Here is a 12,647-nt window from a genome sequence, read left to right as displayed (position 1 = left end):
TTTGAAACTCAAGAGTTTTCCCCTGGAATTTTAGAGAGACTAAAGAGAACCAAAACAGAAAGCCTTGTGAGAGCAGCAATATACCAACTTAAAACAAAGTTACTCATTAACCAAGACACGAGGCATTCAACCATGTCCGTATGATGTTTCTGAATGTGGTTTCTTGCAAAGATCTTTGCAAGATGTGGGGAGTCAACCACAGAAGCATAGTCTTGCTCAAGCAATAGTATGTCGGGAGCCACATAGGAAGTGCCTTTGAGTCTCAGCACGGACGAGACCCTTAGTGTCAGCAAAGCTGGTGCTGTCAGGTATAAATATGGAAAAGCAAAGCTCTCGTTTGCAGGCGCTCTCTTCTCACAATCTCCTTGCCCAGGGCTGGTGCCTGGGCTTTCCTGCCCACACTGAGGTTGAGGCCTCCTGGTGGCTGGTGCCGTGCAATTGGTCTCTCTTGCCCAGTGCTGTAAGCTGGGCCCTCTCTGGAGGAGAAACCTGGGTTCCCGAAGACATGTGATCAGAGCCGGGGCCCCGCCAGTTGGCGAGGGAATCCCAGGGCAGGTGCTGGGCGTGGAGGCCACGGGGGCATAGGCTACCAAGGTGACAGAGAACTGACCTTCTCTGGGGGCACTGCACCTTGCTCACTCGCACACCTCACATCTCCCTGCTTGGCCCCGGAGGATGGCTGGTTAGCCAGAGACGGGTAAGATTCCTCAGGGAAGGAACAACCTAAGACAGGCACAGTCGCAGAGGGGCCATCAGGAGAGAACTTGGGGGCCAACAGAGGTGGGGCACAGACCCTCACCCCCCCCCAACTTTGCAGGGACCTGAACCCTCACCCCTTCTGAGGGAGGTCTCTTGTCCCCATGGCTGCTTCGCTTCCCACGCCCAGCTCAGATGGGAACCCAGGTAGCAGACAAGAGACCTGGCCAATGGCAACTGCTCTCCCGCCGCAGCAGGGCTTTGTTTCCCATTTTCTCCGTGGACCACAGCTTTCCTCTGTGTGGAAGCAAAGCTTTGCTCTGTGTGATTCCCCATGTTTTCCCCTGCCTTTACCTAAGGTGATTTTTGTTATTGGTGTTGGGAAAAATGTATAGTTTTAATGCAGGGGTTTAAGAAAAACCCCAAGTTAGGGTAAAAACCAAGAGAAGAATTGTAGCTACTTCGGCTTTTTTAATGATTATATTTGAAATTTTTATTCCCAGGCCAGGGCATTGGACTTGGGGAAATACAATGGTGGGAACATTTCTGCAGCAGCTTTTGATTTTAAAAGAAAAATTACAAGAGTTATGGCCTCCCAGTGAAGTTAGAAACATGTTGGGAAATACCTGGTTACAGTGGCGAGGTTTTATGCTACGATGGGTTTAATCAATAAGTTTACGGTACAATGCCCACTCCCATGGTTTTTTAGAAGTATAAAAAAATAATGTGTATTGTTTTGATTATTATGGTGGGGTTAGGAAATTTGTAGATGAAATGTTGTATGATTATTTTTAATCACTAACAGAATAATATGTTTAAGTTTATGGCTTGATGAAGCAGAATGTACAGGTACAAGAACACCTTAATCTTCTGAGAAGAATAAAGAAACTGCAGACAAGTTCCTGAAGTTCCTGACGTAGATGTGACCAAGATGTGCCTAACCACAGGGGACGAAGGAGACTGGAAACAATAAGAAGATTAATTAACCTGTTTAACCTGCTGATGTAAATTACTTTTGTTTTTATGATGTATGTAGGGGATTTTTTGGCGTGGGAATGAAGTTTTTAAGATTGAAAGTGAGATTGCCTCACAGTATAAAAGCTTCGGAATTATGAAAATAAATTTGGCAGATCCTTGCATCCTCTGAGGTGTCTTGTGTTCTGTCCACGCCGACTCCGTCTCCCCTTTCGGTGAAACCTGTCCAGCTGGGGCTGGTCCCCGGCAATAGTACATATCCCATTACACCCACATCTATTCATTGCTTCCCCCAGAGTCTATCTGGCTAGCCAAGTGGTTGGTGCCGAAGGTTTCCATTTGCAAACATTACTTGCTTCTTGCGACAGGTTTCCACTTTCTACAAGAGGATTGAATATCAAAGTTGTCCCTGTTGGCAAGGATAGGCTTTCCTACATGCTTGCAAACATCCCATCAGAATATGCTAAAACATTTATCTTTCTCTTGTTTTCCAAATGTAAATGGATGGTTATAGCCAGGTGTTAGAGGAAAGATGATTTGGTAGCACACTCGGGAACTCAATTTAGGATACTGTCCATTGAAGCATTTGTGAAGAATCTACATTCTTTCACCATTTTTTTGTGTTTCTGGAAGGCAAAAACGAAATCACTTTTGCTTCTAAACCTGGTAGATGATGTGGCATGGGGGAAGTGGCTCTGATTATATTCATCTTCCTTTTCCTTGGCTGAGTTTTGGGGACGTGGTCAGTGTGTAAGAAACACTTGTGGATTGGCCATTGCCATGTATGAGCACACCGGAATGTGAGTTTTTTTCTGTCACCTTTTACAAATTACCTGCCCCAAACAGCCATTGTCAAACCAGAAATCCCTTTCTTGTAGCAAATTTTGCCCTTCTACAAAATAAATCTATAAAAACATAACACATACAACTAATATACATGCAAAACAAATAAGTTTTAAAACCTAAAATTTGGTGAGAACTACAAATTTAGGGAACAGTCAAGACTACAACCTTATGAAAAGAAGGACACGCAAACACCAATTGAGGATTTATCCACAAATGTTCAGTAAGAAAATAATATCTTCAAAGTGCTGAGCAAAAATAACTATCAACTTAGAACTTTATGCCCAGCTAAGTGATCATCTAAGAATAAGAGTGAAATAAAGATATTTTTAGGAAAAAAAAAAACACTTGAAAGGATTTACTAACAGCATACCATTGCTAAGAGAGCCACTAATGCAGAAAGTACATCAGAAGACAGAAATTAAGTCCAGGAGGAAGGAGAGGGATATAAGAGGAAATGATGAATAAAGAAAAAATGGGTAAACTGTATGCAAATCTAATCAAGCATAAAGTAACAATAGTAATGACTAATTTGAGATTATATGGTGAAGGTATCTAGTTGTCTATCCAATATATAGTCTCCCTTTTTTTTCTTGGAAACAACCCTGATTTTGTTGGGTTCTTCAAAGTGCCCAATTTAAAAACAAAACAAAACACATTTTCCAGCTTCCCTTGCATATGATGAGGCCTTGTTACTCAGTTCTTGTTGTTGATTTAGGGTTCATGGAATGTTCTATAAAAAGGTTAGATGGACTCAGCTGACATAAACATTTTGGCTCTGGACTTTTTCCCTTCCTCCTTCCTGAAAAATGAACAAAATGGTTAACGCTGGAGCAACCATTCTGTAGCCCCAAAGCAAGAAGCACAAGGTAAAGATGGCTGAGTGGGAAGATAGAAGTCTAGGAACCTAATATTTTGTGGAGCTGCTGCATCAAATTTCTCATTATGTGTACAAATAAGCCACAGTTGTTAATTTTTAGTTCGCCTAATTATCGGTGACATCAAATGTATTTAACAGTAATTAGTGTTTATTTTTCCATGCATTGCAGTTTTGTATCCTTTGCTCATATTTCTACTTGGTTGGTTATCCTTTCACCTTTTTGTGATGGAAAACTTAAAATCTCTAAAAAGTAGAGAGAATAGTATAATTAACCTCCATGTACCTATCACTCTGCTTCAACAACAACCCACATTTGGCCCATTTTCTTTCTTTTACAACTTTCTCACAACTCTATGATCTTATACATATTTTTGAAGTATAGTTAACTTACAATATTACATTAGTTTCAGACGTACAACATAGTGATTCAAAGTTTTTATAGATTATACTCCATTTAAAGTTGTTATAAAATATTGGCTATATTCTTTGTGCTGTACAATATATCCTTCCAGCCCATTTATTTTATACATAGTAGTTTGTACCCCTTAATCCCCTACTCTTATCCTGCCTCTACCCTTTTCCATCTCCTTACTGGTAACCACTAGTTTATTCTCCGTATCTGTGAGTCTGTTTCTGTTTTGTTATATTCATCTTATTTTTTAGGTTCCACATATAGGTGATAACACACAGTATTTGTCTTTCTCTGTCTGACTTATTTCACTAAACATAGTATCCTCCAAGTCCATTCATGCTGTTGCAAATGGCAAAATTTCATTCTTTTTATGGCTGAGTAATATTCCATTATATGTGTGTGTGTGTGTATATATATATATATATTCCACAACTTCAATGGTTTCCTTTGCAGTTCAAAAGCTTTTTGGTTTACTTAGGTCCCCTTTGTTTATTTTTGCTTTGTTTCCTTTGCCTTAGGAGACAGATCCAAAAAATATTACTACAATATATGTAAAAGAATGTTCTGCCTATGTTTTCTTCTAGCAGTTTTATGTTTTTTCAGTCTTACATTTAGGTCTTTAGTCCATTTGAGTTTATTTTTGTATATAGTGTGAGAAAATGTTCTAATTTCATTCTTTTACATGCAGCTGTCCAGTTTTTCCAGCATCATTTATTGAAGAGACTGTCTCTTCCCTGTATATAGTATTGCCTCCTCTGTTGTAGATTAATTGACCATAAGTGGCCATATTTCTGGGTTCTCTATTCTGTTCCATTGATCTATGTGTGTGTTTTGGTGCCAGCACCATACTGTTTTGATGACTGTAGCTTTGTAGTACAGTTTGAAATCAAGGAGCGTTGATACCTCCTGCTTTGTTGTTCTTTCTAAACATTGTTTTGGCTATTTGGGGGTTTTGTATTTCCATACAAATTTTAGAACTATTTTTTCCCTAAATAGTTCTGTGAAAAATGCCATGTTTATAGGGATTGCATTCAATCTGTATATTACCTTAGTAGTATGATCATTTTAAAAATAATAATTATTCCGGTCCATGAACAAGTTGTATCTTCCATCTGTATTGTCTTCAGTTTCTTGGTCAGTGTATTATAGTTTTTAGAGTACAGGTCTTTTAACTCCTTAATTAGATTTCTTTCTAGTTTTATTTTATTCTTTTTGATGCAATGGTAAATGGGAATGTTCTCTTAATTTCTCTTTCTAATAGTTCATTGTTAGCATATAGAAATGAAACAGATTTCTGTATACTGATTTTGTGTCCGGCAACTTTACCAAATTCATTGATGAGATCTAGTAGTATTTTGGTTGTGTCTTTAGCATTTTCCATCTATAATCTTCTTTTGAAACAAATCCCAGGCATTATTTTATTTCATCTATAAACAATTCAGTATATAATCTCTCTTTTTTTTTTTTTTTTTGTGGTACGCGGGCCTCTCACTGTTGTGGCCTCTCCCGTTGCGGAACACAGGCTCTGGACGCGCAGGCTCAGTGGCCATGGCTCACGGGCCCAGCTGCTCCGCGGCATGTGGGATCTTCCCGGACCAGGGCACGAACCTGCATCCCCTGTATCGGCAGGCGGGTTCTCAACCACTGCGCCACCAGGGAAGCCCAGTATATATTTCTTATATATAAGGACTCATTAAAAACATAACCACAATAGCATTAGTAAATCAAAAAAATGATAATTCTTTAATATCAAATATTTGGTGTTTGAATTTTTCCAATTGTCTTACAATATATATATTTTTTACAACTGCAGTGAGTTAAAATCTAAAGGTCTACCCATTTCATTCAGTTGCTGTATCTAATTGTTAAGCTATAGCTTCCTTCTCTCTTGTTTTTGCAATTATTTTTGTTGAAGAAATTGGTTATTTAGTCCTATAGAATTTTCTACATTATGTGCTTCGCAGATTACATAGCTATTGCCTTTATGACCTCTGTGTGAACTGTGAACTGATAGGTACATCTAGATAGTCTTAATCAGATTGAGGTTAGATTTTTGGCAAGAAATTTTATAGTAGGGCTGTATATTTCCTATTGCATCATATCATGAGGCACATAATATCTGGCTGTCTTTTCTATGATTTTAAAATTAGTAAGTAGGATACACAAAAATAAGCTCAAAATGGATTAAAGACCTAAATGTAAGGCCAGAAACTATCAAACTCTTAGGGAAAACATAGGCAGAACACTCTATGACATAAATCACAGCAAGATCCTTTCTGACCCAGCTCCTAGAGTAATGGAAATAAAAACAAAAATAAACAAATGGGACCTAATGAAACTTCAAAGCTTTTGCACAGCAAAGGAAACCATAAACAAGACCAAAAGACAACCCTCAGAATGGGAGAAAATATTTGCAAAAGAAGCAACCGACAAAGGATTAATCTCCAAAATTTACAAGCAGCTCATGCAGCTCAATAACAAGAAAACAAACAACCCAATCCAAAAATGGGCAGAAGACCTAAATAGACATTTCTCCAAAGAAGATATACAGACTGCCAACAAGCACATGAAAGAATGCTCAACATCATTAGAGAAATGCAAATCAAAACTACAATGAGATATCATCTCACACCAGTCAGAATGGCCATCATCAAAAAATCTAGAAACAATAAATGCTGGAGAGGGTGTGGAGAAAAGGGAACACTCTTGCACTGCTGGTGGGAATGTGAATTGGTTCAGCCACTATGGAGAACAGTATGGAGGTTCCTTAAAAAACTACAAATAGAACTACCATATGACCCAGCAATCCCACTACTGGGCATATACCCTGAGAAAACCAAAATTCAAAAAGAGTCATGTACCAAAATGTTCATTGCAGCTCTATTTACAATAGCCCGGAGATGGAAACAACCTAAGTGCCCATCATCGGATGAATGGATAAAGAAGATGTGGCACATATATACAATGGAATATTACTCAGCCATAAAAAGAAACGAAATTGAGCTATTTGTAATGAGGTGGATAGACCTAGAGTCTGTCATACAGAGTGAAGTAAGTCAGAAAGAAAAAGACAAATACCGTATGCTAACACATATATATGGAATTTAAGAAAAAAAATGTCATGAAGAACCTAGGGGTAAAGCAGGAATAAAGACGCAGACCTCCTAAAGAACGGACTTGAGGTTATGGGGAGGGGGAAGGGTGAGCTGTGACAGGGCGAGAGAGAGTCATGGGCATATACACACTAACAAACGTAGTAAGGTAGATAGCTAGTGGGAAGCAGCCGCATGGCACAGGGATATTGGCTCGGTGCTTTGTGACAGCCTGGAGGGGTGGGATAGGGAGGGTGGGAGGGAGGGAGACACAAGAGGGAAGACATATGGGAACATATGTTTATGTATGACTGATTCACTTTGTTATAAAGCAGAAACTAACACACCATTGTAAAGCAACTATACCCCAATAAAGATGTTAAAAAAAATAAAAAATAAAAAAAATAAAATTAGTAAGTAGGTTCAGATTAATTCAGTATAAAGTCCTTCATATTTTTTTCATTTAATGACTTTAAACAGCCCTTGAAAATCATTGCCTAGATCCATTATTTCATTAGTGGTTAAAAAATGATGATATTGTAATTTTATCACTCCTGTGTTTATCAACTAGAACTATTTTATAAAGGTTTTCCTTTCATCAGTTATATAAACACCTTAGAGTATATTTGATATTTGAAAACAAATCCTTGGTTTTCTTTTTTCTCTATGAATCATTTTGAAGAATAATGAGTTCATTTCCTGGCATCCTCCAAAGATGATCAACTAATATTTCTAGCATCATTGTGAAGTAACGTACATATTACAATCTAAATAATCCCATAGAATATCATTCCACTAGATATTCAAGAAAATCCCAATCTTTGTTTATGTTTGGATAAATATGTTTTTATCCATATTTTCAATTATGGAATATAAGATTCAAATAGACTATCATGGACTTTCCCAAGGCTACACAACTAGTAAATGCTAGAGTGCTGATTCACCTTTTTTTTTTTTTTTTTAACATCTTTATTGGAGTATAATTGCTTTACAATGGTGTGTTAGTTTCTGCTTTATAACAAAGTGAATCAGCTATACATATAAATATATCACCATATCTCCTCCCTCTTGCGTCTCCCTCCCTATCCCATCCCTCTAGGTGTTCACAAAGTACTGAGCTGATCTCCCTGTGCTACGTGGCTACTTCCCACTAGCTATCAACTTTACATTTCATAGTGTATATATGTCCATGCTACTCTCTCACTTAGTCTCCTTACCCTACCCGCTCCCCGTGTTCTCAAGTCCATTCTCTACATCTGCATCTTTATTTCTGTCCTGCCCCTAGGTTCTTTAGAACTATAATACATATATATATATATATATATATTTAGATTCCATATATATGTATTTGCATACGGTTATTTGTTTTTCTCTTTCTGACTTACTTCACTCTGTATGACAGACTCTATGTCCATCCACCTCACTACAAATAACTCAATTTCATTTCTTTTTATGGCTGATTAATATTCCATTGTATATATGAGCTATAACTTCTTTATCCATTCATTTGTCGATGGACACTTAGGTTGCTTCCATGTCCTGGCTATTGTAAACAGAGCTGCAATGAACATTGTGGTACATGACTCTTTTTGAATTATGGTTTTCTCAGGGTATATGCCCAGTAGTGGGACTGCTGGGCCATATAATAGTTCTATTTTTAGTTGTTTAAGGAACCTCCATACTGTTCTCCATAGTGGCTGTATCAGTTTACATTCCCACCAACAGTGCTAGAGGGTACCTTTTTCTCCACACCCTCTTCAGCATATATTGTTTGTACATTTTTTGATAATGGCTATTCTGACAGGTGTGAGGTGATACCTCATTGTAGTTTTGATTTGCATTTCTTTAATGGGGTTTAGAGACCATTTCACTAATGGGTCTGATTAGTGATGTTGAGCATCCTTTCATGTGTTTGTTGGAAATCTGTATGCCTTCTTTGGAGAAATGTCTATTTAGATCTTCCTCCAACTTTTGGATTGGGTTGTTTGTTTTTTTGATATTGAGTTGCATGAGCTGCTTGTAAATTTTGGAGATTAATCCTTTGTCAGTTGCTTCATTTGCAGATATTTTCTCCTGTTCTGAGGGCTGTCTTTTCATCTTGTTTTTGTTTTCCATCACTGTGCAAAAGGTTTTAAGTTCCATTAGGTCCCATTTGTTTCTGTTTTTATTTCCATTTCTCTAGGAGGTGGGTCAAAAAGGATCTTGCTGTGATATATGTCATAGACTGTTCTTCCTATGTTTTCCTCTAAGAGTTTTATAGTGTCTGGCCTTACATTTAGGTCTTTAATCCATTTTGAGTTTATTTTTGTGTATGCTAGGGAGTGTTCTAATTTCATTCTTTTACATGTTAGCTGTCCAGTTTTCCCAGCACCACTTATTGAAGAGACTGTCTTTTCTCCATCGTATATTCTTGCCTCCTTTATCAAAAATAAGGTGACCATATGTGTGTGGGTTTATCTCTGGGCTTTCTATCCTGTCCCATTGATCTATATTTCTGTTTTTGTGCCAGTACCATACTGTCTTGATTACTGTAGCTTTGTAGTGTAGTCTGAAGTCAGGGAGCCTGATTCCTCTAGCTCCGTTTTTCTTTCTCAAGATTGCTTTGGCTATTCGGGGTCTTTTGTGTTTCCATACAAAATGTGAATTTTTTTGTACTAGTTATGTGAAAAATGCCACTGGTAGTTTGAAAGGGATTGCATTGAATCTGTAGATTGCTATGGGTAGTAGAATCATTTTCACAATGTTGATTCTTCCAATCCAAGAACATGGTATATCTCTCCATCTGTCTGTATCATCTTTAATTTCTTTCATCAGTGTCTTATATTGTTCTGCATACAGGTCTTTTGTCTCCTTACGTAGGTTTATTCCTGGTATTTTATTCCTTTTGTTGCAATCGTCAATGGGAGTGTTTCCTTAATTTCTCTTTAATATTTTTCAGCATCAGTGTATAGGAATGCAAGAGATTTCTGTGCAGTAATTTTGTATCCTGCTACTTTACCAAATTCATTGATTAGCTCTAGTAGTTTTCTGGTAGCATCTTTAGGATTCTCTATGTATAGTATCATGTCATCTGCAAACAGTGACAGCTTTACTTCTTCTTTCTGATTTGGATTCCTTTTATTTCTTTTTCTTCTCTGATTGCTGTGGCTAAAACTTCCAAAACTATGTTGAACATAGTGGTGACAGTGGGCAACCTAGTCTTGTTCCTGATCTTAGAGGAAATGGTTTCAGTTTTTCACCATTGAGAACAATGTCGGCTGTAGGTTTGCCAGGTGTGGCCTTTATTATATTGAGGTAAGTTCCCTCTATGCCTACTTTCTGGAGGGTTTTTGGAATTTTGTCCAAAGTTTTTTCTGCATCTATTGAGATGATCGTATGGTTTTTCTCCTTCAATTTGTTAATATAGTGTAACACATTGATTGATTTACATATACTGAAGAATCCTTGCATTCCTGGGATAAACTCCACTTGATCATGGTGTATGATCCTTTTAATGTGCTGTTGGATTCTGTTTGCTAGTATTTTGTTGGGGATTTTGCATCTATGTTCATCAGTGATATTGGCCTGTAGTTTTCTTTCTTTGTGACATCTTTGTCTGGTTTTGGTATCAGAGTGATGGTGGCCTCGTAGAATGTGTTTGGGAGTGTTCCTCCCTCTGCTACATTTTGGAAGAGTTTGAGAAGGATACGTGTTAGCTCTTCTCTAAATGTTTGATGGAATTCGCCTGTGAAGCCATCTGGTCCTAGGCTTTTGTTTGTTGGAAAAATTTTTTATTTTTTATTATTATTATTATTTTTTGTGGTACGCGGGCCTCTCACTGTTGTGGCCTCTCCCATTGTGGAGCACAGGCTCCGGACGCACAGGCTCAGCGGCCATGGCTCACATGCCCAGCCGCTCAGCGGCCTGTGGGATCTTCCCAGACCGGGGTGTGAACCTGTGTCCCCTGCACTGGCAGGCGGACTCTCAACCACTGCGCCACCAGGGAAGCCCCAATTTTTGCATTTTTATGATTAAAACTACTCATTGATTTTTTGTTAGGTGAAAAGACTTCTTGATATTTTTTACATTTGTATATTACTCTTTTGCTCTCATGTGGCTGGTATAATATACACATGTAGGCATTTTGTCAACATATTCTAATATATACCTTACTCATGTATGACTATGAAATGTATTCTTTTGTTAGGTCTACACAGTACCTAAAGTATAATTAATAATACAATTGCTGTAAGTGTTCATTCAACAACCTGAATTGATCAAATGATACAAACGTGAGTGCTGTGTTCTGATCTGAGTCATTGGTCCCTTTGTGAGTATCTCTGGCCTTAAGGTAATGGACATTAATATTCTCAAATCATGCATAATGTAAATACATTTGGAAACATTTTGTAAAGTGAAAGCATTAGACAACAGTGAGGTCGATGTTTTGATTTTCTGATAGGTTGGCTGGTAACGTAAATATATTAATTATGAGATCATTCAATTCATTTTAATATCCACTGGGTTTTATTTCAACAGGCATCATTTCAAATAAGATAGAGCTTGGAAACCACACAATGATGACAGAATTCATTATTTTAGGGTTAACGGAGAATCCTATACTTTGTTCCATCTTCTTTGTGGTTTTTCTTGGAATCTATGTTGCTACCATGTTGGGCAATACCAGCATAATCATGTTAATCCAAAGAAGCCCTCAGCTCCACACCCCAATGTACCTTTTCCTCAGCCATTTGGTCTCTGTGGATCTTGGGTACTCCATCAGTCACACCTAATACGATTGTGAGTTCCCTAAAAGAAAGAACTACTATCCTGTCACTGGCTGCATAGCTCAGCTTGGCTCTCATGTTATCTCTGGAACAGCTGAGTGCTTCCTGTTGGCTGCCATGGCCTATGATCGTTACGTGGCCATCTGCTTCCCACTTCTCTACTCTACACACATGTCTCCCAGGGTCTGCATCATCTCACTGATTGCTTCCTATCTGGGAGGATGTGTGAATGCTTCATCATTTATCGGATGTTTATTGAGTCTGAGTTTCTGTGGACCAAATAAAATCAACCATTTCTTCCGTGACCTGCCACCACTAGAGAAGCTTTCTTGTACCCATGTTTATGTTGCTGAAATATCTCCTGCCATCTCAGCTGGGTCAATCACTGTAATCACACTGTTCACCAAAACAGTTTCATATCTGTACATCCTCCACTCAAGCCTGAACATACACTCTACAGAGGGAAGGCACAAGTCCTTCTCTACTTGCACTTCCCACCTCACTGCAGTTACTTTGTTTTACGGGACAGTCGCATTTGTTTACATCATACCGAAGTCGAGCCACTCACCTGAACATATTAAAGTGGTGTCTGTCTTCTACACAGTGGTGATCCTCATGCTGAACCCTCTGATCTACAGTCTGAGGAACAAAGAGGTGAAAGAGGCCATGAGAAAATTGATAGCTAGAATACATCAGTCATTTTGAAATGAATACAATGTGAATCCAGAAACTACAAAACAATAATTTCAGGAACATATGTGATAGGCGTTTATGTTGTCCATTAGTCTTATTTTATGTGAAGAACTATCTTAAATATAAAATACCTGAATGTCGATTAATGCCAGCTTTAATTTATAATTTTCTAGAGTCACAAAGCATAGCATTTTCACAAAAATCTGCTGGGTTCAAATTAAGTGTGTATATTTCAGGATGAAGCTACCTGGAGAAACATAGTTTCACATTTTCCTCTCCTCTGTTCATTA

The 12,647-nt window shown here is 38.1% G+C and overlaps 1 protein-coding gene across 1 annotated transcript; it reads left to right on the top strand.

The window, feature by feature from the left end:
- Positions 1-11,439: 11,439 nt before the first annotated feature.
- LOC101280010 (olfactory receptor 481-like) lies at positions 11,440-12,369 on the top strand. Its single transcript, XM_049713983.1, is given in 1 exon segment — positions 11,440-12,369. A coding segment is annotated over 1 exon segment (915 nt). The 5' UTR covers positions 11,440-11,454.
- The last annotated feature ends 278 nt before the right edge of the window (positions 12,370-12,647 follow it).

This window comes from Orcinus orca, chromosome 8 (genome assembly GCF_937001465.1).
Source record: "Orcinus orca chromosome 8, mOrcOrc1.1, whole genome shotgun sequence".
Taxonomy (NCBI): Eukaryota; Metazoa; Chordata; class Mammalia; order Artiodactyla; family Delphinidae; genus Orcinus; species Orcinus orca.
This window is presented reverse-complemented; position numbering and strand designations above follow the sequence as displayed.